This window comes from Strongylocentrotus purpuratus, unplaced genomic scaffold, assembly GCF_000002235.5.
Source record: "Strongylocentrotus purpuratus isolate Spur 01 unplaced genomic scaffold, Spur_5.0 spur5_scaffold_16, whole genome shotgun sequence".
Taxonomy (NCBI): Eukaryota; Metazoa; Echinodermata; class Echinoidea; order Camarodonta; family Strongylocentrotidae; genus Strongylocentrotus; species Strongylocentrotus purpuratus.
The window spans coordinates 8,773,775-8,801,612 of NW_022145601.1; the positions used below are offsets into that span (position 1 = coordinate 8,773,775).

Genomic DNA, 27,838 nt, shown 5'->3' on the forward strand with positions numbered 1-27,838 from the left:
TTATCATTATTACTATTAATGGCACCATGTTAGTCATCTAGAAAGTAAACTTTAAAATAAACTTTAGAATTTTTTTATCATTGGTTAAATAATGGAAGAAAGAGAGGACTGCCGACCTTTGTCTCATGTAATAATAATAATAATAATAGCTAGTTCTTATATAGCGCTTTTCAGGACAGAAGGCCCTCTCAAAGCGATTTACAGACGGTGTACCCGGTATATGCATGATGCACGTCCCCTTCAAAACAAGTTACACACTGAACCACATCCCATCTAATACCTTCACGGCCGGTGGGCTACGCAAGGGTAGCTGGCTCTGCGTCAGTAGCCTGAGGCACTTGGCGATCAGCTCCTGACCCCTCAGGGGCTCGTTGCTGGCCGCACCTCCTGCCGCCTCGTCCGTAGAGACGGCGCTGTCCATGGATGAGAGCGTGTCGGACTGTGTCATGTTGGAGGCCGCTACGTTGTCCCCGGTGACGGAAGACTCCATGGAGAGGCTGCGAGTGTTGTACTGCTCCTGAGCGATCTTATCGTGGAGGAGGAGCGAATGGCGCGCTTTCTCAACCTGGACACAAATACGAAAGCAGAAGAAAAAGATACTTTGAATTTTGAAAGGAGAATATACTGAAATAAATTAAATTTGCCTCAAGTTACCAATGATGTACATGTATAAAATAAATTTTTACCATGGACTGAAAATACTGGTTAAAAGGGAGCTAATCAAGATGGGACAAGGGTAATTTTTCTGAGCCATATCTTGTCGCCCCCAAAAGCAATTCTTGCATCAATTAATATCCATTGCTTTGTGCAAAGTTGTATATGTTGCAAACAAGCAACCACACAGAGAGACAAAGAAAGCAACCAATGTGTTAATCCCTATACCTCTTCTAATCTTCAGGTTCTACTCCTCACCCACTCTTTAATCTACCACTGCATTAATCCCTACCTCTTCTAATCTGTTGAGATTCTCCAGCTCCCACTGATGGTCTATTAGATGAGGGAGTGGGCCCTGGGTCTCCATCCATTCAGGTTCTCCTCCCCACCCACCCTTTAATCTACCACTGCATTAATCCTTACCTCTTCTAATCTGTTGAGTTTCTCCAGCTCCCACTGATGGTCTAAGATGAGGGAGTCGGCCCTGGGCCTCCATCCCTTCAGGTTCTCCTCCCCTCGGACGTATGTCCCGGATGTGTCAATCACCTTCCTCATCCTTCTCTGAGTGCCTGCAAAGTGCAATGAACCCAATTCAAAAGTTGATAGGTCAATCATCTTTGCTAGTAGAACAGAATGTTTATAATTGTATCTTCGCATTTACGCAACCTTTTGGAAAGCAGGTTCAGTCATTTTTATACAAGCATGTACATGTACATGGAGATAGGTGGTCAATCAGAAGAGGTGAAAATGAGTTATTGGCTTTTTACTAAATAACTGATGAACTCTGACCAATGACCTGTTATTTAAATCAAATTTTCATTAATTTTGGGTTTAAGGTAACAAATTCTGATTTAGATGTGAATAAATTATCTTTGATGATGGGTTATAATTTTGCTTATTATCACTATAAATCTCTACTTCATAAAACGTATGTGTATCAGGTGTATAGACCATTTTTTATATATGATGTACATGTATGGAGCATATGTTACCCATTTTAGATGGTATAAAAATTGTGATTAATCATGGATAAATTTTTTCTGAGCCAAGCAGTCCTGGTAATCTAAGTGATAGAATGAGTCCATAAGCTCGGGTACCAACATGAAATTTTAGCTTTAATTTTAAGCCTCTGTGTTGCTGGCATCAATCAATCAATTAAATTACTAAAGGATGCTATGTTGGGGGAGCTCTAACAAAGCTCTAACAAAGCATTTGCATTATCAACATTGGGTAGCATGAGTGCATTTGAATTCTGCAAACACATATTTTTAAATGGTCTATCTACCCTGCCTTACATAATACATAATTTCTGAAAAATAATTGAAACAAAATGCATAGTGTACAGAAACATTATTGCATGCAATACTTGGTGCTTAAAATCATGTGTTAAACAGGTGTTAGTTTGTACATTATTGTATCCAAACCTAGACCACATCCACAAGTTTTTGTAGAAAATCTTCAAGCAGTTGGACATTTTTTACAACGGAAATACCTCCTGATACATGTATTATTTAACCTTGTTCCTTCAAATGGTACCAAATTATGCATCAGTAAAAGTCTGACAATGAGAAGTGCAATCTTTTATTAAGGTGCTGATATTAATTAATATTATTATTAAGGTTAAGGTTAATCCAAACTTAGCATTAACACCTTAATTGATATTAAGATTAAGGTTTAGGTTAATTCAAACTTAACAATAACACCTTAATTGATATCAAGATTAAGGTTCAGGTTAATTCAGACTTAGCACTAACACCTGAGTTAACACCAAACTTCAAGCACCAATATACATTTAGGTATTCCTCTTGCATGCATTTACAGTACATTACATATTAAATCAAATCAAGTTGACATTCTCATGCACATGCACATGTTGCAGATAAAAACTAGATAATCTACTTGCATTCATCGATCATCACAATCAATAAAATATGAATCATATAACGAGGGTTCAGTGACAAAGACGTAACTCCATATTTTGCCAAAATGAGTATTTGATATCAAACTGTTCAGAAAAATGTGGGCTTTGGAAACACAAAGACTTAACTCCACCCAACACCCCATTGAAGTCAATGGCTAGTGGAACATAGAATTAACTCCTTAAGGCCTAAGTGCTCAGTGACACATAAACCACTTTTTCTCAAAATGAAGTTACGTCTTTGTGCCACTGACTCCTCAATATGTACTGTACTGGAGCATTTCATCAATGGAGAGTCAAGTGAATTGTATGTTTGTATCAAAAATTGTTACAAATATCCTCTAAACTCTCCATCAACATTATCTGCATGTAACATGGTTACCGATAACTTTATTGAATAACAAACTCATGCATGAACAGTGTTCTTTATTCAGCCAGCCACTGCCATTAGAAAATTTGAAACAAAATGCAGGAGGAAAATTTCCATGCAGTAGAAAAAAATAACAGGAAGAAATTAATAAACTTGGAAGAAATCCAATGTCTAGATCTGTGTGTTTAATTTTAATCAGTATGGCAGCAGCAATGTTAGTTTGGTCAATTTTGATTTAATCAAGAAATATCATTAAATGATAACAAAAACATGTACGTGTATTTGAGATCCGTATTCACTGAGCTTTCCAAATTATTTATTTGCAAAATTCTTGCCTATGTAGTGTTCTATATTTCGATAATACCAGTCATCTTTGACTCATATTGTCGACAATAATTTATGCTGTATACATTTGTTTTCATCCATGATTGTGTACCGTACATAAGCTGCAGACATGACAATGTTGAAACAAGTGACATAGCAATGTTGAAACCTTTAAAGCAACATGTATGTGGGTGTGTTCATAATCACATGGGAATGCGATTGTGTGTTGTTGAACAGGGTTTGGGGTGTTCACACTGACAGTGATGATGAGATACAAGGTGTTTCTTGTACAAAACTCTTACAAAAGATTGATTTTTAAAAAAAATAGATATGTGAACATGTGAAATTTGTAGTAAAAAAGTGCAGTGACTGTGTGGTGTGCAAATTTGTGACGTTGGGAGGGGGAGGGGAGGAGGGGGGGGGGGTGTTCATGGTGACTATGATGATGACAGTGTGTTTTGTGTACTAACTCTTACAAATCATTAGACAAGTGAAAATGAAGATTTGTTTAAAGCTATGATTAACTAGTGTTTGTTTTGTCACAGTGTGAACTTGCAAAAATTAAAAGTTTAATATAGTGCTGAACCAAATCTCAATCTCATGAACTTAATTGTCATTGTGGGGATGCAATGTACATTGTATTTTCTCAACCAATTAAGACTTTTAGAAGTCAAGATAGATAATCATATCAAGAAGCAAGATGCATATGTGTCAGAAAGATATAAATATGAATTTGGAAACTGGAAAATTGATTAATTACAAGCTTAAAAGTTCAAAAAGTTCAAAGTTTATGTGCAAGTTGGAAAGAGAAGTCGTAGGACTTCATATATGTCAAGTGCATTTTGATTATTTTTTTTCCTATATAATTTGCTGAAGTTAAATGGGATATGTAATGACACTGTAGGAGGTCCACCTCCCCTTACGTTAAGTCAGTCCAAGATCAAGCACGGGAACAAAAAGAAGCAGAAAGTAAAAGAACATGATTTGCTAAATTGAAAATAAAATAAAAAGCACTATATGTGTTCAAAAAGTTTAAGTGCATCTACATGGACTTTAATTATCACCAGTAGATAATTGATTTTTGGAGAGATTTCTTGGAGAAATTTCATGCTAAAATGAGATGCTTATCTAAAGGTTTGAGAGTTTCAAATTTACACTGATAGAGAAACCGCGAGAGAGGGAAGAGAGAATAAAAGAAAGCAAAAATGATAAGAGAGGGAGAAAGTAATCTGAACAGACAAGTAGAAAAAGTTGGAAAGGCAGATAAGGAAATGTATCAAGAAAAATCACTTAAGAAAGAGATTTCATAAAGATATTAAAAGCAGATCACATGAAGAAATAGAAAATAGATATAAAAGAATAAGGAATATGATTGGTAAAGTAGATGTAATGGTAGATTTAGAACAGCGATAGGAAGAGTATGAAAACAATTATGAAACACAGTGGAGGATCGAAACGGAAAGAATTGAGAGGAAATAGGAAAGGAACTACTAAAAGAAAGCTAAAACAGATCAAAGGAACTAAGGAGAGAGGAGCAGATCAAAATAGAAGATGATGACAAAAGAAAAGAAAAGAAAAAAATGATGAGGAGAGAAAAAGCAAGAAGAATTTTAAAAACAAATGAGCCAAATATCAGAAGAAAATTACAAAAGAACAAAGTAACTCAGAGAAATAGACAGAGATAAAGAAGGCAAATCTAATTCATTAAGATACTGCAGATTGCAATCTTGCAAGAAAAGGAAAGGGAAGGAAAGGAAAATAAGCTCAACAGATAAAAAAAGATAAGCAGAGAAAAGGAAAAAAGAAAATGTCTATCAGAAATAAACAAAAAGAGTTTTTTTTTTTTAATCATTACCAAAACGTAGCAATGGTTTAACAGAAAGAAAAAAAATCATAGAGATATCTTTCAGATAAAACTAGTTTGAAATAAAAGAAATAAATATATATTTGCAGGAAAAAAAAAAACGAAGTCAGGAAATCTCAACAGTATTCCAAAGCTGGAATAAATACAGTCCACCCCTGACTATTCCGATGGCTTCATTAAAAATATATATTTGAACAAGAATAATTTATGTTTTTAAAACACCACTAATATTTACATACTTAGTGCAAACATTTTGTCATTTACACGGTAGATAAACACGAAAGTAATTGAAGAAGAACAAAAATAAAAGACCCCCCCCCCCCCCCAAAAAAAAAAAAAATAAAATAAAATAAAAAAAATATAAAAAAAATAATAAATATTACTTCATAGTTTGGTGCTTTTGTAGAAGGAGAATGACTTGCTAAGTGAGAAATCTTAAAATAAACAGTGAGTGTCACAGAAAATAGAAACATGAAACTAAAACCAACTTGTATACTGTAGCGAGTTCTGGATGAATGTACGCAAACATTTTTATTTTTACTAAACATTTTGATTGCTTTCTTTGCTGAAATTCTACTTTTGAGTGTTTTTTTCTTACACAAGAAGAAGGTAAAAAAAATTCTCTCTAAAATTGCCTTTGTCCATTTTGACTTTAAATATTGTTGAATCATTTACCGCAATAAACTCCTTGAATTTGTTCAAGGTGTAATAACTTATTATGAAAATTATTTGAGTTTATACCTTAATTGTGATGTCACTCATCTTTCTATTTTGTCATGCATATGAAGAATCATGAGTCACACATTACAAAATTATTTTAAATCTTTGTATAAGATTTTTGCTAAATACAAGTTTACTTTGAAAAGGAGACGGAAATGGACAGAAAATAAAGGAATATACAAATATATACCATACCAAACAAATTTGCATCCATATATTGGAATATCTATTGAAATCTTGCAGGAAAGTCTGGTACAAACAAGAAAGCGATTTATAAGAATAAAGAGCTATGTGACACGTAACAGAAAAACACATTGAAGAGTGAGGGTCTGGAAGCAGAAGACTAGCATGGACTTGGATCTTACCACTCATGTTAGGAGGGGACAAGGTCATGTGATGGTGAGGGGAGGTGGACTCCAATAAATCCCGCAGATCATATTGACTGAATGACTTGCCTGCCAAAAGGGGATTCAGTGTGTTTTTGTCATCAAATGGATTTTAACGACACAAAACCAATAAAAAACAAAAACAGAATATATCCAAATGAATCAGAATTTAAATAAAATATGAATCATGAAATTAATATCATTTTGTGTTTAAATGATGGGTCAGCAACATAAACGGGTTAAATTAACATTGAAAAGAATAGATAAAAGCATATGAGGTAACGAAAAGGAAGAGTATTAAAAAGAAATGATGGAGAGAAAAAGAAGACAAATGTATGAGATTGACTGGTCCAATGTTGATACAGCAATAAAAGACCAATAATAAGCCACTTTTGTAATAAATATCACAAATATTATCACTTAATCCACTGTCCTCGAGTCCAATTCATCAACTTTTTCTATCAGCCTCTGGCAACTTCATCCCCAAAATAATAATATTTCAATAAATTTCAATCAAATCTGTACTTTTTGTACATTTTTTTAAAAAGTTGCAATTTAGTCCAGCCAAACAGTATTTTCCTTTTCACACACCAATTATCCCCATTTCTCTTGTTAGCTATCCCAAATAATAATAACGTTTTTAAAGGAAAGGAGTAGTACTTGTACTGAACCTCCGAGAAGCTGATATTCATCAATGAATGAATTTCTACCAGAAGGAATTCAGTTCTCTTGTGAGGAAACAAAATCTGAACATTTTTCTGTTGCAATTTGAAAGAGACGATGTGAAGTTTAGTTTTCATCACAGTTTTCAAGTGATGATAAACTAAGTGACGATGGATTCTCTAGGACAGCGAAAAAATGGAGGACATTCTGGCAAAAATGTAGCAGGCAAAAATACCTTCAAAATCTGACGCTAAGCGAGTGCCTGTCATACACGACAAAACAAGAACATTCCATAAATACTAATTTTTAAAAATATTTTTCAATGAATATCTCGGTGTTAAAGAAAAACAACATAAATATAAAATACAAATCACATTAATAGACATCAGCCCAAAATATAAAGGGGGAAAATTGTGACAAAAAATTGGTTTGACAGACAATGAGAGGGGGAAATGGATGTGTCTAAAGAAACAAGAGATCTATGAATGGTGGATGAAGAAATAACAATGGAAGGAAGAAAGTCGTTCTTAATCAACCCATCTCGAGAGATGTCAATCGTTTCTATGGTAACAAGGGCATCTACGAGGACAGGATGAAATGTGTTTTGGAGCATAGGAATGGGGTATGTCCAAATATCTTTTCATTTTTTACTGATAAGAGTAAAACTTTATCGTACTGTGACCCAAAATATATCCTAGATATATCTTCTCCAAGTATCTAAGTTTATCATTAGAACAATCTACATTTTATATATCAAATGATTGTATAAAAGGAAAGCCATTATATGCTAAGCAGTAAATAGGCAATCGATTGATAATCAATTGATAATCAATTGATAATAAGTCATAGATGCTTTGTTTTTTTTGGACTAAATTTGGTGCCTCTTGTCATTTAAGCAACAAGAACGTGACATCTTTTTAAAATGTTCTGATTTTGGGCTGTCATTTAATCTAAATTGCATGTATTTTCGAATTCTCAAACTTATTTATTCCTAAATTTAACATTGACACTTGTCTCTTTTTATCAAGGTGTTTTTCTGCCACAATATCTTATCTGCATTCATCTGCATTTTATAAAATTATGATCGGGCTAAATATTCAAGTATTTTTCAGAATACAAAGAAAGGAACCTATGATTTTTTTCAAACACACCTTCTTAAAAGATTTTGCAATTACAGCAAAAGTGTATTGGTCTGTATGAAGATTCAACCAAAGAAATGGAGTAAAAGTTTGTGCTACATTCCACAAGTCATTCAAACTCAAGGATTGACTTTGATACGAAAAATATTTATATTTTGTTGATCCGTGAAAGCTTTGACCACGCCCTTGGAAGATATTTGGACACGCCCATTCCTAGAAGTTGCATGCCTAGGCTGAGTGCAGTCTCAATTCTAGATGGGTTCATTAATTCCAAGAGGAGGCTATTAAAGAGGAAGATTAAACTGTCATGTCATACCATTTCTTCCCCAAGTTATCCACTGCCACATGTCTGCATGGCAACGTGGTGAAAATTCATGAGCAAATTTAATCCACGTTTGAACAAAAAATACATTAAAAGAGGGTATTTCACCCTTACTCTATCATGTAAACCCAATAGGTGAATATTTTTGTTAAAAATTTAATAAACACTGTATATTTAAAAATTGTGGTAGAAAAGTTTGGCTCTTTTCTATCATGTAAAACTAGTAATTGAAATTCATTTTAGATAAATTTATCAATATCTAAAATAAATACACTGTTTTAAAGCAATTTTTCTCTAGCAGAGTATCTTTTAAAGTAAATTATGAGACATGAAATGCAGGGTGGAAAATTTAATATAATATTGCAAGGGTGAATAGAATAAGATCAGTAGTGCTATAAAAAAAGAGTAAAAATACCTCTTTGCAGGATTGCAAATTAAATTCAATAATAATATTAGTTAATAATTTTGAAATATATTGCAAAGGATAACAGTGCAGTAAAGACTAATGATAAAAGTTAATATCAATTTGAAACAAATAATGATATCCTTAAACATTTTGAAGAGAATTTTGAAAACGTAATGAACTGATGGAAGTTCAGATAAATATTCAAGGCAGTGAAGTTTAGTAGCATAATTTGAACAATAGTCTTTAATTATACATCTAAGCTTTTGGGGTTAAAATCCATATCAAAACTACGGGTATTTAATAAAAAGGTATTTTCATGACAAGTTAATAGTTATTCAAAAGTAAAGTTGATAATAATGTGCCACAATCCAATAAGAATACAGTAATATTTCCCATCAATAGCTCAGATAATGTGTACACCGTAATCACAGATAAAAAACATAATGCACCTTCATGTACATGTATTACAGCTATAATAAATCTTATTTGAATTAAACATTCTTTCATTTCTTTCACAAATATTAAATGTTTTTAATAGGAACATGCAGTTATCATGGGATGTTAGAGATTAATTGTGCAATTGCAATAAATTCAAACTTGAGTTTAGTGTTTTTAATCTTAGAAAACAAGATGCTTCCCTCTTTCAAATTCAAACAAGCAAGCTCTTTTAGTCTCTGTCTCAATTATGTGCCATACAGTACATATCATGCTGAGTTAAGTCTTTCAAATAGAAAATCTATAACAGTGCAACCTCATTTTGGATTGCAAGACAATACAAAAAAAATAAAGAATTGTTATTTGAACAATGTTAGCTTTAGTTATGACAAAGACCCTTTCACCCTGAATTCAATACAAAATGGCAATATTTTTCTTTTCATTCATAATTATTCCCATGGTGCATATTAACCATTCGGACATCGAGATTAAAACAATTCTTCTCATCTGTGAGATTGACCCAATATTTCAAATTCATGAATTCTTCAAAAGATGATATATATATTTAATCTAGAAATTGTCACAGATGCACTTTAATATTTCATGCATTCTTTGATAATAAAATGAAAAAGACATTAAATAGCCCATTTTGCTAGTACATGTATCTATGCAAATTTTGCAGTGTTTAAAATGCCTCCTTTTATGAAACATAGGTCATAATGACACATGCTCTAGCATCAATTGCTCAGCAGTTGATATCCTATACTAACCATATTCTTAATTTCAACCATAAACCAAAAAATAAACCTGACTTCACCCGCTAACCAAATTCCCAATGGCCTGATCCTAATCCTATCTCTTTGACAAAAAAAAAGACATGGAGCTTATGTTGGAGCAACCGAAGATGCACTTGTTGGTCAATGTATGCCCATTTAACCATGAAAATCTCCAACTCAGGAAGGAGAAGGAAGATGCAAGGTCAGGATACCTTAGGAAACCTTACCTGGACTGAGAGCCTCGGCAGACCTCAAGAGAGAGATCTCATAAACTCCAGTGATGCTGTTGCTATGGTAACAAAATGAAATGAACAATAACGATTGAGAGAGAGAGCAAGCATATAGGTAGGTGAAGCTCCTGTATTCAAATCAGATTTTATTTGTCCATGCCCTAGATTTATCATCCTCTAATAAAAGGTCATGTCAATTTCTTTTACTTTACCCATACCATTCAAATGTATCTGCTTTAGATTTTTGATGCTAGAATTTCAAAGATGTATGTAAAGAAATCTTCACAACACCGGATCTAATTAAAAAAATTGTGTGCATAAAACACATTTGGCTTGACGAAGTTTCATACTGTAATACCAGAATATTTCCCAACATTTATTTTTTGGCAAATTGTATACATCAGCATGTTTCATGACAAGAAACTTTCGTAAATTGCAAAAATTCAGTGTTGTATTGCTGTGATTCATTCTCTTTTTCGCATGAAACTCTCCCAAATCTTAGCCATTCACTATCAAAATTGGAGGAGTATGCATAATCCTGCATGCTGCAATACCATTATCATACATATATCAGTTCTCATTATATCAAACATAATTTTTTACTAGACTTTTTTTTCCTGCTTGTTCTTTGTAAATAGTGTAAATAGTTCACTACAGACCTTTAGGAATTTTATTTGTTATATATTATGTATTTGAAAGGTGTTGTAACGATTCAAGCTCTATTTGCTTATGTTTCATCACCTTTGTGTGTTCATTTTTTAAACTGCATATTAGTTGCAACTTGTCTTTGATAAAACATTGCTATATTCTTTTTCACATGAAGTCAATTCAAATGGATTGTAAAATTGAAAATAATTTGCTATAGTATACTCTTCATGTGATGTTAACTCCAATGAATTGTGAACATACATAAATAAATAAATAAAAAATTAAAACAAATACATACCTGTCTGATGGCTTGTAGAAGCTGCTTCCAAAGAGGCTACGGAGAGAGCGTGAGGGGCTAATGCGAGCGTCTCTCTCATACATCTGAAGGCATATATCCTTGGTGATACAGGCTGACTGGGCACAGTTCTCCAGCTACACGACAAGAAATAGGCAACATCTCAAATGTTTATACAGTGAAACCTGTCTATAGAGACCGCACAAGGGAAACACAAAAAGTGGTCTTTGTAGACAGGGTCCTTTAGTACATGATTCAATGAGAAACTATTTTCAAGGGAAACAAAAAACGTGGTCTCTGTAGACAGGTGGTCTTTCTATACAGGTGGTTGCTAAAGCAGGTTGACTGTACCACTAATAGACATAATGTAACATGTCTAAAAACACCTCTTCCTCTAAAATGTACATTTAAATGTACTTGCACAAAGCAACTACTACACTTAAACCTGAAAAAGACTACTACCATGTATTTATAAGCACGGGAGAGGGAGATTCTGCTCTCCTCCTCTAGGACCTCAGCCATGGAGCGACAACATTCTGAGACCTACATACACATGTACCATGTGATTTCTATTTTTATATTGATATTAATATTTGTTTGTGGTGGCATTAAGATCTAATAGTGGAGGATAAGAGATGCTTGTTACAAGTCAGAGAAGAAGGAACGTTGACTCACCTCAAGGTAGCCTGAGAGGGTGAGATAGACCATCTCACCGTAGGGAGTGACTCGGTTCAGGAGCACTGAGTTGTGAAGGGAACTATCCCATGCTGCCTCAAACCGGAAACAGGTTCTGGATAAATAAGAGTGATTAGAGAATTTAGCGTGATGTAAACATGAATAAATTATAAAACATATATATTCATAGCTAATTGAGTGTTGAGTTAGAATGCTAACTTACAGTACTCTTAAACAAAAAAACTAAAAACAAACAAAAACTATGCACATTTGTTTTACTGTACCAACAAATTATAATCTCTATCTTCAAATTGGCAACACATGTTACCATGTATACACTTCCTTAACAAAATACTATTTGCATGTTCTTGCAGTTATAAATGTATCCATATAAACATATATATCGGTTATATATTATATAGTATACATGTAGATTATATTTACTAGAAGAGTGGAGTTGAGAGAAAACATGACTGTTGCCAGTTTGACCAGTAAAATCTGCTTTAAACTAAGTAGTGATCTTTCTTTGGAGTTATTGATACCTGTCATCTCCTGGTACAGTTGTATGGCTGACTGGTAGAAGGTTTAGAGATAGAACTGTCATCTCATCATCCGGCTCAGTCACTTCCAAAGTGGTACGAATACGCCCTGCACACAAGGAAACATGAGAACATGGTATTACATGTATATGAAATGGAGTTTTGTATGTGGCAGGCACAAATTAAGATTTGCACATAGGTAAATGATTTCATATTTCAAACAATGTTTATTTTACCAGGAACCTAAAACATACAAGCACTGCTTTTTAATAGGTTCCTCACATTCTACTTAATCTATTATATGAATTTGAGAATCATTGAGACGTGCTCATATACATGTATACTACATGTATTGTATAATTTTCTATCTTATATGTTTGTCTATATTTTTTGTAAAATGTGGAACAAATAAAACTTGAACTTGAACTCTTTATTAATGCTCAGATTTATTACAAACTTGAACATTTTGTTTCTCTTACTTTTCTACTTTCATACAAATGAACTCATTTCAAAGGTTGGATTGCCCTGTAACAGATTCAAAGATTCAATATATTTTTTGATTTATTGATTTTCTAAGTATACTTTGTTCAAGATATATTGTGAAACAGCATCTGAGGAACTAACACTTCAACAAGCTTTGCATCTAGTTAGTTCCTCTTTTCTTGTGCTTTTCTATGACATTTGTTGTTTCATTGTATATTTTTTTGGTAATGTACTTATTCATTGTATTATGTTTTGCATGAGAAAAAAAAATCATTTGAATTCAAAGGCTCTTATGAACTCACCTACAACCAGTTCCCTGACGTCCTTCCACAAGAGCTCGTCGGTGGCTTCATGGATGATGGTGATGGCTATTCTTCTCTGGATACCTTGATGTAGGAGGAAGACTCCACTACAAGGCATGTCTTCAGAGTGATCTACATACGATGACAGGTACCTGTAAAGATAATAAGAGTCAAGTTTAGTATTAAGTCTGTAATATCACACTCATTCTTTATTATGATAATAATAGTAGTAATTTGGATTTATATCGGAATACCGTCTCTGAACGCTTTACAGATATTATTACCCCGGTCATCGGATTCAATCATGCACAATGTCCTCATTTGTCTCCTGGGTATGGAGTGACAAATGTAGATTAATGCCTTGCTAAAGGACATTAGTATTATGTACATGACTTGAGAAGGGAAACGACCCTACTACAGCCACATGTTTATTGACTCGGGTGATCTTGAAGGCTATACCAACTTCCCTCACCTTCAGCTTGGGAAGATCATAGCTCGATTATAGCTCGAGATCACCTCTTCAATAATAGTTTGTCCCATCACGTAACCCAACGCCTGGCTGGAATGCTCCCCAGGGAGTGGAGATTGTGCACACAGTGTGTGCAGGCAAGTAATGAATCCAATGACCAGGGTAATAGTATATCTGTAAAGCGCTAAGGGACATTTGTATTAAGTGCTATTTAAGCAGAATATTATTATTATTATTATCAACAGAGTAGTCTGTAATTATTTGCTTTCTGCATATATGTACAACCTTTAGAGTTTCTGAAAGAGGCCAACAAGTATCATTCCTTTTTCCTTGGTGCATGTCTGACCACTGAGATCTTCTGGAACTGCTATAGTCAACCCACTGCCCATGAGAATCCAGTAGTTTCTGTATCAAGCCTAGGGGATTGAAGGAATTCAGTAGGCCTGTCTTCTTCAGCTCGAGATTGCCAAATAGCTCGCTATTTCTGATTTGGGAACTAATCCCGAAGTTACAAATCCCGTCATCATCAGCTCGAGACTTGACCTCGAAACTTGAAACTTGAGCTCAAGAAATTAGCTCAAGATATTTTTCTCAGCGTTCGCGGATAGTGTGAGTCTTCGAGCTGGTGAAGACTCACCGGACAAATAGTGGGATATTTTGCCAACTAGCCCAAGATATCTTGGGATGATTATCTCGACCAAATATACCGCTAATTGAAACTTTGGGCTGATGAAGATGCAAATTAACTGGATAATTTGCGAACGGGATATATCTCGAGCTGATGAAAACAGGCCCAGTGGTCCAAAGGAATGAACTTACTCTCCAGACGGTGCCAGCTCACAGATGTCAAAGTAGACGAGAAGATCGTGCTTGGAATGGAGATGGCTGGTGCATGGTGTACTGATCAGGCCCATCCTAGGGGACGGAACTGCAACGTGAGAGGGAAGAAGAAAGGAATATTCAACATTTAAAAAAAAAATCTGTTTTCGTAGTGTTAAAGATTAAAAAAGACACAGACAGAAGTGGCTATGCTTGCTAACCGTCACCTAGGCCCTGTAACACAGAATTTTATGATTGGTTATATCTCCCCAAAATTAAATGTACCTCCTTTAATCAATCAACACTTTTCAATAATCAATAATCAAAATGTGGAGGAGGAAAGAAATCGATGTTGATGTAGTTACCTGGTGTAGCCATGGGTAGTGTGCATGGGAAACCCCTCTTGAGTGGCCTCAATCTGAAGGAATTCAAAGAAAGGGAGAAAAAAGAACGTAACAAAATAAACATTTGAAAATAATTAGCATTGAAAGAAAGTTGAGAGTAAAAAGAACAAAAGTCCATGAACGCATTGTCACCAACGACAGGTTAAGTGGTTGTTATTTTACATGACTGCTAAATAAGCATAAATGCTTGTTAGTGAGAAACCAGAGGACCATCGGCTTTAGGTCCTCTCCGGGGTTTGTTGATCCCTATCAATAACTATAACAAATGACTCTACAAGTTCTGCGTTTTGAGGCCACCTGCTTCAATTCACTGTAGCCTCCTGTTTCATATTCTCCCTTGATATTGTGAATACATTGTAGGTTTAAATATCATCAATATAGAAATGATTTAAAAAGTAAGTAATCATCTAAAAGTACAAGTAGCATTTCAACTGAATTCTGTTTCTTTCTCTTATCCTGTTGGATGTGAATTGATTAGCTTTTGGTATACCAAACATTAGATGTGGTGCTCTGACTCTATGTGTATAGCGAACAGGTAGTACCTCAGTTAGGCCTAAACAAAAAAGATCTTTTATTGCCCTTTGCTACCGACCCAAAAAACTTGAAATCTAGGGTCAGCTTTTTTTAAAGAGTTTAAAAAAAAACAATTTATCAGAAAAAATATGTATTAAAGCATTAAAAAATGAGAAATATCAGCCCAAAGAGGGAGTAAAGGAAGAAGAAAAAAAATTCTGACCGATCGGACCATGTTTTTTAGGCCTTATGGTGCCATATGGTGCCATATGGTGCTGTGCTAGAGTCATCATCATTCACATCATGATTTTTATCAGAATCATTATAATTATCATCATCATCATCATCATCACCATCATCACCATCATCATCACCAATATCATCATCATCATCATCATCATCATCATCATCATCATCATCATCATCATCATCACCACCACCATTATTCTGATCACCATCATCATACTACAAGCTCACCTAGTGGTGGTCTGGCTCTGCGTGTGAAGGGGATGAGCTTGGTAGTGACCAAACACCTCAAACACGATGGGTGAAGTCCTCAGGTAGTCGATGAATGCCCTTGTCACTGTGGTCGATATCTAAGGGTACCAAGGATAGAAAAATCATATCAGAGAAATAATAGACAATGTGGTTTGAATATTGGAGAAGTCTTTTTAAATTGATAACCTATTCCTGAAATGGTGACTTCATATGTGCTTTATGCCATCAAAGATATTGGGTTAGGATTGCAACTGATACTTAGGTTAGGTTTAGGTTTAGGTTTAGGCTTAGGGTTAGCTTTAGGTATGGTGCTGGCTCAAGTTTGAGGTTAGGAATTCACTAGGAGTTTGAAATTGTCAGAATAGCATTAGAAGCATGTGTCATAGAATCCATTTAATTCTAGAAACTTTAGATGCTTTTGAGTAGAACACAGGGCTGTCCATTTTTTTTTAATGAAACCTTAAACTTTCAGGCATGGCAAGCAATGATTCTTCTAGGTAGTAAATAAATGAATGTACTTTGTCTTCTTAAATGTCCATGTCTTTGATAATTATAACTTACGATTTCAATATCTTAATCATACTTAATCACATACATTGTACATATATCAATAAATTCTTAAAACTTTTGAATATATATAGTGATGATAAGTGTGCATGGGTGAGCATGCAAGCATGCAGATATATGCAGTGCAGCAATGACAGAATGAAATTCAAAATTAAAAAAAAAAAAAGAAAACAGAAAACAGTCTTTGATTGAAAAACATTTTTCCTTCCACCCCTCCCCCTTTACATCTATAGTCTAAATCTGAATAAATTTAGTGTTTGAGATATCAATTTTAGTTACAAATTGAGTTTGCTATCCAAAGAGAAAGAATGTGGAGTAAAAGATAATAATCAGTACTCATTTTCTTATCCCAGAAAGTCAAGTTAATCTGATATTATGTTTTTTTACACAATCATCCACTTTGCAAATCCTTCATGTAGCTGAAGGTATGTTCATTTAAAACAGAATGGGAATGGTCAACCAAGAAGTTTTTAAGTTGAAGAAATCCCTTTGTTTCAGTTATTTCCCTTACATTTGTTAATACATACTGTATATGGGATGCAAAGTTGTAATTTAAATCTTTGCTGAATAAATATGTGCACAGAACCCATTAAATCTTTACAAAATATCATGGAAGATTATGACAGAAAAATTAAACAGTAAAATAAAGATATAAAATTGCACCTAAATCCTATTCACAAAAAAAATTCTTTTGGTTTATTTTTTTCAGACAAAAGATCAAATTCCAGCTGTTTTTAACTCAAGAAAACAGATATTTTGCACATATTATTTCAAAGTAAAAATTATTTGCAAATGGAAAAAGCTATTTGCATATATGGACAAATCAACCAAGCAGCTGCAAAACTGTAAATATCGGGGGAAAAGCCACAAACGGCGTGAACGGCTCTCGCAACTGAACGTAAATGTAAAACCCAACTTACATCTTGAACAAAGTAAAAGCCGAGGGGCATTCCTGACTGTCCCGAATAGTGACTGTGGTTTTCAACCGACTGAGTGACGAACGCCCCCTGACCGTGAAGCAAGCTGTATAGCGAGCGAAAACAGAATGTTTGAAAAGAATACAAAATCAATCTTTTGCTCAAAAACTTTTCAAAAAGAAGCGAAAACGAAGTGAAATGCCACTCTGCTGAAAGAAATAATATCAGGCACAAAATGAAACTGAAATTTTGAAATTTGATGCTTTTGAAGAAAATATAGCAATATGCAAAATGTTGAAGAGAAATGAAAGAAATAAATAATTTTTCACCACAACCTTGCATGTATTTTGAGTACTTATAGGTTCCAACATATGTTAGTTGAAAGGAATTTCTTGAAAGGAATTAAAATCTCTCATTCACAAAAAGATTTTAGACATTTGCTAAAAGTTAATATCTTTTAAACAACTGAGGGCATTTTTGCAAGGATATAAAGTTTATATTCTCTCTTCCAGAAAGTGTCTCATAAGCAAGAGAAAATAGAGTTTGCCAATTGCATAATTAAGCTTCTCTATATCATCAGCCCTATAACTCCCAGAAAAATACAGTAAGAAGTTTTGAGGGAGCACTTGGCATAAATTTGATTCATGGAAATTTCGGGAGCAAAATACAAGCAAGGTGGTGACGTAATATCAGTATTGTGAGCAAAATGCATGTGACATGTCCAATCGATCTGCATACATCTATCGCCAATCAAATGCTTTGATGTAGCTGTGGACAAAATAAATCTGGATTCAAATTTTTTTATATAAGGAAATTATAGATAAAATCAAAGCAAAATGCATAAAAATATAATTGCTCTCATCTCTGTTCAATGATGCTTATGTGACTTTTCTTAAAACCATTCTAACCTTGATTCAAGTGACATTATCGAATACTTTCTGTCTTTAAAAAAAAAAAAAGGAAAGTGGCTTTTACTCAAAGAGTCCACCACAATATCAAAATTTCAAACAAGATTGAAATTAAAAATCAAACAAGTAGTAAAGGTTCAATCATTCCAAAACATTCTTTTTCAATCTGCAAATAAATATTGTTGTTTTTTTCTCTTGGAATAAAAAAATAATTTTTAATGAAAGAAACTAAACAAAAAAAAAGATTAATAGGCATATTTATTTTGCTATCATAAGGTTTAAGAATTTATTTCCTTCATGATTATTCCGTTTCTTCATAAGCATCAAAAAGAGAGAAATGAGAGCTCAAATAGCACAAGACAAACAAAAAAATTTCATAGGCCTGCGTCGCAATGCATGGAGCTTATTGAGTTGCCATGGTGATGGTGGCGGGGTTTGTCTGAAGATGCTCGACTCACATTCTGCGTATGAAAGTAACCTAGGCAACCGCTGCCTGAGTTTTTGAGAGGTTCGGTGGAAAATGCCTCGTCCTTTCCGTGTAGGAATCTTATAAAGGCATGGCATGATGAAATACATTTATTGTGAAAGAAACATGATGATGGAAAATGACATTTCAATTTCAAAGTTTAAATCTATTCAAGATGAAAAGTAAGTACATGTGCATACCGGTATCAAAGATAAAGGTTGCCTTATTGTTTCTTATCAAATAAATGCCAATGAAACTGCCTTTTTGCAAATTTTGCATATGAGTCTTGTAGACAGAGTACAATATTTCCTGCCTAGTTCTATTCTTTCTTTTTTAATACCATTCAAACATCACGAGGTATAATTATCAATATTTTCATGAAAGATAATATCTCCAGCACATATTCATGTGAATGGTGCATAGAGTAATATTTAATCGAGAAATATAAATGAAAACCCTATCGAATTGATTGAAAGGGAGTTAACCGATTCATGCAATCCTTGATTTAAATATATTCTGAGGTCGTTTCGAGGGTATAATGAATAAAAGTTATAAAAATAAGATAATCAATGATTTGTATTTTCACTTGAAAATCAAAAAAGAACACAACCATATCCCAAGCCCCAAAACCAAGGAACGTACTGAAAGAGTTATGAAAATGATTCTGGGGAAGGGGTGGGACATTAAGTGCTCACTTGAACTGGCAGAAGATGTCTGAGTACTCGGTGGATATCCCAGAAGCCTGTAGCACCGTGACCCGGAAGGTAAAGTTTGACCCTATCTTGAGATGGTCTGCATCACAGGCATCAAGAGTAGAGAGAGATGTCATAGATTCGGTGGTGCTCATGGCTTCAATGTCATGGCACTTCTCATCCAATTCTAAGAAGAAAAAAAAAAAGTACTGGTATAGAAAAATAATAAGACAAATGGAGAAGGCATATTATTAAGCAAAATGTCTTATTCTGAAAACTTCAATCTAGTCACTCTGAAAGCTGATAGAGATATTCATTCAATGTGTTATGTGCAACACATAAAGGATACATCATTTTCATACAGTGTACTAATGTCATCACTATTAACTACATGTAAATACATGTATTCTAGAATGTTTATCACAAAATATGTAAAAATGAACTTAGTTCTTCTAAGCTAATGTAAAAAATAAAACTAGTTGATTATTGCTTTCCACTTTCGTATACAAAGAACTGCATACATTTTACTGAAAAAAACTAATGGATCAGACACTGTATTCCAAAGCATTTGTTACACTTAGAAGTTGATGTACCTAGTTCATATATTACTTTTTATTATGTTGACAAATGTAGAAATAAAATGAAACAAACAAACCAATAATAAAGAAAAAATATTCATATCGTACCCATGTCTGAGTTTTCTCTGTGCCCTTCAACGATACGCACATTCTCCTCTGACATGTTGGAACGGCAGATTGCCTTGTTGATGCCGGATGTATTTCTTTTCAGCTGAAATAAATACAAAGAACATTAATACAGGAATTGTATTTACATGGATAGAAGAAGACTCCAAAATAATTAAATTTAGCATGGCAAATAACAGTTGTGAAAGAAAATTTATCAAATATATTTCATCCAAATTTCAATAGAAAATCGTTTTTAGAGGTCCCAATGTCCCCATAATCACTATCAACATAACGATCATTATCATCATCACAATAAAGGCTTCCAATAGAAACATAGAAACGGCACTTCATGTCTCTCCCTCGCCCACGTCATCATCATCCCCACTCAGCCTTAACCCCACTCTCATTCTCAGCCTTATCCCCACCATCACCCTCATCCTTCACCCCGCCCTCATACGCATCCTTGACCCCAGCCTCAAACGCATCCTTAACCCCACCCTCACACTCATCCTTCACCCTACCCACTCCCTCATACACATTCCTAACCCCACCCACTCCCTAATATACTCATCCTTTACCGCACCCTCACCCTCACACTAATCCTTAACCCCACCCTCACATTCATCCTTAACCCCACCCTCACACACATCCTTAACCCCACCCTCACACACATCCTTGACCCCAGCCTCAAACGCATCCTTAACCCCACCCTCACACTCATCCTTCACCCCACCCACTCCCTCATACACATTCTTAACCCCACCCACTCCCTAATATACGCATCCTTTACCACACCCTCACCCTCACACTCTTCCTTCACCCCACCCTCACCCTCACACTCATCCTTTACCACACCCTCACCCTCACACTCTTCCTTCACCCCACCCTCACCCTCACACTCATCCTTTACCACACCCTCACCCTCACACTCATCCTTTACCACACCCTCACCCTCACACTCATCCTTTACCACACCCTCACCCTCACACTCATCCTTAACCCCACCCTCACCCTCACACACATCCTTAACCCCACCCTCACCCTCACACACATCCTTAACCCCACCCTCACCCTCACACTCATCATTAACCTACCCTCACCCTCACACACATCCTTAACCCCACCCTCACCCTCACACACATCCTTAAACCCACCCTCACACTCATCCTTACCTCAGCCTTCACACTCATCCTTACGTCCACCTCACCCTCCACATGACCCCCTACCTACTCTTACCCACACTCTAACCTTCACTATCATCCTAACCCAAAGTACCAGCCTCATCCTCAACAACAAACCAACATATATTTTCATCCACATCCCAATCACCAACCCTATCACCACCATTATTCATATCATCACTGTCATCATCATTAACATCACCATTGTCACCAATGACATGAGTATGTCATCATCACCATCATCATCACAACCACCAATACTGTCCTCCTCCTCCTCCTCTACCCACCTTCCTGTTGAAGTATTCATCATCATTGAACTGTATCTTGGCCATGCCTGACTGTCTGACCCCCGACCCATAGTCTGGAGTTTCATCGTCCGGTAGGACGTGCTGGACAGCGATGCGGAGATAACCTTTGACATCTCCCTTCTCGTTGACGATGGCAACCCGATGGACCAGAGGAACGGGGTAGAGCAGATTGCTCATGTACACAAAGGACCTGAATGTAAAGAGTGTATGTTATGAATGTACAGTCAAACCTGTCTATAGCGACCACCCAAGGGAAAGACAAAAAGTGGTCTTTGTGGACAAGTGCATGGTCTTCGTAGACAGGTTCCTTCAGTGCATGTTTCTATGAGAAACAATTTTCAAGGGAAACAAGAAATGTGGTCTTTGTAGACAGGTAATCACTAAAGCAGGTTTGACTGTACAATGAACTTAATACTAAAGAGCGAATGGTATGCATTCAAGTCTACAACATGAAATACAGAATAAAATTAAATCTCAATATGACCGACAGTCAATTGAAATACAATTTGAATTAGATCTCTACTAATTGTCTACAAACCCATCATTATGTGCCTATCAAATGATTACAATTTGAAGAAAACACATTCCATGGGTATACTGTTGTTTGATTTCATGTATATCTATAAGATACCTTTCAGTCAGAACACCATCCACATTATTAGCAGTGATATCAATTACTTCAGTGATCAAATCTAAAATATTTTGAAAGTTGGAAGAAAAAAAATTGTGTTCACAGACAAACTCACAGACACACAAACATACATACAGACAGGGCAATACATGTACATACCTTCCAACTAGACGGAACCATGGGAACCGATCGTAGAACGGATCCCTGCATGTGCCGCTGTTCTCAAAGCCCATGTTACCATCTGGGCTAGTAGGTGTGGCATCAGCAGCATTGTCATACATCTCTCTCATCAGCTCTAGTCGCTTCCTACCATTGCAAACAAAAAAAGTTTGAAAGGCCATCATGATTTGTGAATGACGGGTTAGGTGCAATATAATTTTAATATTTTCTCAGTTGTTTAGTTAGTTTAGTTTTGTAAGCATTTAAATGTACGAATTTTTAATTTTTTTATTTGACGAGTTTGTTCTTTTAGGACATACTCTTAAACTACTCATGAGGGACCTTAAATCCACAAGCCTTGCTTTCAACCAAGGTCACCTCATCTTTCTATTGTAACGCCATATTCTGTTCACTCCTTTATATTCATGTCATATTTATAATGTGTGTTATGAAAGAAAGATAAATAAACTTGAAACTTGAAACTTGAAAAAAAAATAATGCTATTAAGCCCATCATACTGCAAGTCAATAGAAAAAAAGATGCTTAATTATGTATTTCCCACTAATCAATATCATAGGATCATGATCATGCTAGTACTTGTAACTTATTTTAATAGGTTAAAGCAACAATTAGACTACCGGTAGTTAATGAACACTCACATGCAAGCAAGCATACTAGAAGTTTAATAGCTTCACTTTTAATGTGTACTGGAATGATCTACCACTTATAATTATGCAGTCTCCATCACTTATTACCTTTAGAAAGGCTTTAACAACACATCTTTTTTGCAGTTTGTAGTTGTAAGACTGTTTTTATTATTATATGTATTTATGTAATTCTGATTTTCATTCACTGTAAGGGCTTTGGGCCTTATGGGAAAAGCATGGTTTAACTTTAAGTAATAATAATAATAAATTCTGGCATTAATATTGAATCATTTTTTTCCCTGTTTATCCTTGACCATTCAAATGTTTCACATTACGATAGTCTCTTCTTTGGTCATTTCCTGTCTTACATCGAAAAACAATTGATCGTTTTTCCTTGTGATTGGACACATTATTTTGTAACACTCTAATGTTTGATCTTCTGTTTCATCTCATTTTTATTTTATAATTTATTGAATAAAGAACTGATTTATAATTTGTGTGTTTATTATAAGTTTGGGTTGTTAATTTGTAGTCAGACAATGGTGCGCATAGAAACGACCGTATTAAGCGCCTAATAAATGTTATGTATTATTATTAACACTCACTGTAGTTTCTCCAAGGTCCAGTAGTGCGTTGCCCCGTTCTTCTTGTCCTGCACCTCGACGGCTACCACCGTCCGTGGGAAGGGTCTCTCTGTGACCTCTGCGCTCTCGCTGCTAGGTACTAGCTCCGTGGGGAGGGGCGAGTAGAGGGTGTCAGACAGGAGGACGAATTGGAACTCCACCTGGTAGGACAAAAGGTACATGCAGAGAAGAAAATATTGATTTACATGTACTTTCAAATTATTTTATTGTAGTTGATATTTTGATATGTTATTGAAAGTAGATGTCATTCTTATATTTTACACATAGTTAATCTTCCTTTTTGAATGTGTATCTATGCATTCATGTAGACTCTCCTCTCTCTTCCGTGTGCTTCTTTTCCTTTTCTGCGCATTTCTAGTCTTTTTCTTTGTTTCGTTATCTTTTCAAGCAGACTTTATTCTCTAAGACTTCTGGGATTTAGTTACTATTGTGCCCCTTTTCCAAGTTTTAAAGAATGCTGGTTAAAAAAAAATTGCAATTATTTCTACAGCTGTTCCATTATTCCTTCTCCGCTTGTCTACATGTAGGTACACGTACATGTAAATACATTTATACATCACATGTTGCATATAAAACAATGTAAATATATCAATTTTCTATTGAAACATACCTGTGTGCATGTAGAAAACAAATATATATTAAGTGAGACTACACATACTAACATACAGCTACAAGTCCACTGGTATATGGAAATCATGGACCTTGTGGCAGATTAGTCTTGACCTAACAAATGTATCCAATAAGGTCTACTACTACTGCTGCTACTTCCACCACCACCACCACCACCACCACTGCGACTACTACTATTAAATTAATTTTCTACTAAGCCCTTTTCAGGTATTGATGTAGAATGATTTAATCTGCTGCGAGCCAGAAGGACATGAACTGTATCTTAAATGACATGATTAAATGCCCTTCTGGCTCCGAGCGGATGACTTCGTCTTGAAAATCATCAGCATCTTACCTTCTTCTTGAGTTCCACACTGATAGCGTTAGCCTCCTTCAGGAATATAGCGTTACCCCAAAGATCATCCTGTACACAAAGACAACAAAAATATTTGGAAAAAGTCAATACAAGAAATACTATGACACAATAAGTCTTTGATGGAAGCCTAACATGTAGAGAGATGCTTGCAGGGTGGATATGTGCGCTATATAAATATCCAATAATATTATTATTATTATTATTAAATGTATTTAACATGTTGACACAGTCAAGAAAAGAGCTGAATTACGGTAATTCTGAGAAGTAATGTAAGAAATAAAAAATATTCCAGACAAATTTTACAAAATACCTGATCAATTTCTAATACTGTTGAAAATAGAAAAATTGTCCTTATTTTGAAATTGAACTGTATTTGTAAGGTACATGTATATGTGAAAAATAAAATCACAGTTATCATCATGAATAAAGCGTTTATGTAAAAGAAATTTCCATGATATTGTTACAACTTTAAAAGTTGATTTAAAAGGTTTTTCACAAATTAAAAAAATGCCGCTCAAGAGCTGAAGCAGAGAAAAAGAAAGGAAAATAAGAGATAGAATATATGATGGATGAGAGAGAAAAAGAGAACTGAAGGAACAGAGGAAGACCAGGGGGGGGGGGGGTGTTTCACAAAGATCTACAGTGTAAGTCGAACCTAACTCTAAGTTGGACTTAACAATTATGGAAAGCCGTTAGCATCTTTGAAAATATTTTGTTAAAGTTATTTTTAAAGGCATAAAAAGTTGATTCAAATCATTCATATTTTCTATTATCATGGAGATTTCATGTTCATGATTTTTTGCATTTGAATTCATTTTATTTTAAGGCTACAAATGGCTCTCCATAATGTTTAAGTCCAACTTAGAGTTAAGTTTGACTTAGGATCTTTGTGAAACACCCCCTTATGTATATAACATATATTTTTTATCTTACCCTTATAGAAGTAAATCTATAAAATCTCCATTTTCTCCAGACCCACGTAGCAATCCGGTATTCACTAGCTGTCCATTGACCTAAAGATCACAAGAAAATCAGAATAAAGATTGTAATATTAATTATCATCAATATTACAATATCATTCCTAAAACTGATCTCATTGAATGCGAATAATTGATGAACCAAAAACTTTGCATATGCATGTAAAGTACATGAACATGAGAATTAAACATCAATTGTCAAATATTTCAATAAAGGCATCTGAAATGTACCATGCGTCATAAACTTATATTAAAGAAGGTACACATATCAAACAAATATGCATACATAAATAATGTCAACATTCTATTAAGGCATTGAGGGAACTATTTCATTTCAATCTTCATTACAATCTTTCCTTGTTTCGGAGTAGGTATGTTAGTTGAAGTGACTCATATATATATGTTTAATGAAATTAACAATATCAAAACTTCTTGAAGTTTGGGAATAGAGCCGGTAAAAGCGCCTTAGCAGTACATGGACCTCCAAAGTGCTAGACACAAAGTTATCATGGAGCAAAACGAAAATAGGAAAGATATCTGCAAAATTGAAAGGAGGAGGAGCAGTCAACTTACCTTCCCGATTCCATCATCTTCACTTTCACTTCTCACACTCTCTCAACTCATCCCCAGGGATGGGCGACAAAATATATGGCTTTCATGCAAATTGATCGGTTACCATGGCAACCAAGCAAGGCAAGCTGAGTGCTCCCATTTCTTTCTTGTTTTTTTTATTCTGAACCAAATTCCTTTTGCTCCTGATAACTGACATCTGGGACAGAACTACCCTACAATGGCATAAGGAAGTATGTGACATCTCTTCTCTGATAATCATTAAGTGAGAAAACACTAGGCCATGGACAAATTACGAACCACACCCTGTAAACCATTGTGGAAATGTCTAGCATAAGTCTTTTTTCAATTCATAGTTTACTACATGGCATGAACTCCTTGGAAATCTTCAACAACCTCAAAAAATTTGAAATCCATTTTTTCTCTTTTTAAACAAAAGATTGTCATATACTTCCTTTTTGCCATTGTACAACAGAAAAAGTCACACGATTCTTTGACAGATACAATGTCATCTCTAAAGACCTAGAAGGGTGCCAACTAGCTCTCAGATGACAATATCATTAATTTCGCACAAAATGTCACATACTCTTTCAAATTGATTTCACCCTCATCTGGTGATACTCTTTGATACTCAGTGAAAGAAAGGCACTTGGTGAAGAAAAAAAACTTTTTAACGATACAGTAGCATCTACTCTAAATTTCTGCTCTACTATGAACGGATAATTGGGCACGAATTAGACTTCTTCTCCTTCTAGGTTCAGGCTAGAAACATGCACAATGGAAACACAAGATTGTTGGGAAAACATGGTGTGATTTACAATACAGAATTCATGGCAGTTAGTACACAAATATCAATAGTAATGAATAGAATCACAAAACAAGATAGGTGTTAGTACACAAAACGATACATTGTGAGGTGCATGTACACATTAAAGTCTACACGTACATGTATCTCCATTGTTAAAACTATTTAAGAGAAGAAACGATCATAGACCACCAAATGCCGACAAGAAATTCCCCGCAGAGGAGATAGAGATGTAATATATTGTGCGTTATGAACAACACATGAACTTGTTAGTGGAATCACATTTACATTTACATTAGAAATCATATTAGTGTAGCGTCTTTCCTGACAGGTTAAAAAGTAAGCTATATTCCTAACAAGGGTGATTTCATTTGCATGATAAAATAACATTTTCCCTGTTTCTCTATTAGTCCTTTGTATATTTATTTTCCAGCTACATGTACATGTACACAACGCATGCACATGTACCGGTACATGGTTGATGTTTGGTTTTAATTAAAAATCCCAGGTTCAAAATGCATAATGACAATCTCTCCCCAAAAAGGTTTTGAAAATCTTCCATTTTCCTCCCAAATCAATGGTCAAACATTCCATGAGTTTTAATGTTAAAAGGCAATGAAGTTACTCAAAAGATGTATTTAATCCCCCCCCCCCCCCCCAATAAGATCAATGTTTGATCCAATAATTTGAGAAAAGGAAACAAATAATGTTAATTTCCATGCAAATAAAATTACTCAAGTCATCTGTTAATTTTACTTTGAGACATAGCGGTCAGAAAAAATATTATCGAGCTAATGCACAAAGTACCCTTCAATCACATGATCTATCATCTTAGATTAAAAA

At 34.8% G+C, this 27,838-nt stretch overlaps 1 protein-coding gene across 13 annotated transcripts in view; it reads right to left on the reverse strand.

The window, feature by feature from the left end:
* The window catches only part of LOC576875 (kinesin-like protein KIF1A), a 136,856-nt gene that overhangs the window by 13,093 nt on the left and 95,925 nt on the right, over positions 1-27,838 (reverse strand). For 6 of the 13 annotated variants that reach the window (XM_030986719.1, XM_030986718.1, XM_030986715.1 and 3 more), the window contains 20 exons: positions 25,577-25,656; positions 24,623-24,691; positions 23,620-23,798; positions 22,368-22,514; positions 21,557-21,767; positions 20,089-20,191; positions 19,406-19,589; positions 17,340-17,442; positions 15,832-15,950; positions 14,803-14,855; positions 14,438-14,546; positions 13,150-13,301; positions 12,368-12,473; positions 11,826-11,940; positions 11,154-11,287; positions 10,205-10,266; positions 8,355-8,387; positions 6,216-6,305; positions 1,078-1,223; positions 281-565 (listed from right to left, as the gene is read on the reverse strand). In XM_030986719.1, the coding sequence (XP_030842579.1) occupies positions 281-565; positions 1,078-1,223; positions 6,216-6,305; positions 8,355-8,387; positions 10,205-10,266; positions 11,154-11,287; positions 11,826-11,940; positions 12,368-12,473; positions 13,150-13,301; positions 14,438-14,546; positions 14,803-14,855; positions 15,832-15,950; positions 17,340-17,442; positions 19,406-19,589; positions 20,089-20,191; positions 21,557-21,767; positions 22,368-22,514; positions 23,620-23,798; positions 24,623-24,691; positions 25,577-25,656 (2,480 nt within the window). Of the gene's footprint in view, positions 1-280; positions 566-1,077; positions 1,224-6,215; positions 6,306-7,134; positions 7,162-8,354; positions 8,388-10,204; positions 10,267-11,153; positions 11,288-11,825; positions 11,941-12,367; positions 12,474-13,149; positions 13,302-14,437; positions 14,547-14,802; positions 14,856-15,831; positions 15,951-17,339; positions 17,443-18,702; positions 18,791-19,405; positions 19,590-20,088; positions 20,192-21,556; positions 21,768-22,367; positions 22,515-23,619; positions 23,799-24,622; positions 24,692-25,576; positions 25,657-27,838 lie in introns of all 13 variants that reach the window. The other 7 variants (XM_030986724.1, XM_030986723.1, XM_030986714.1 and 4 more) reach the window with 6 other exon arrangements.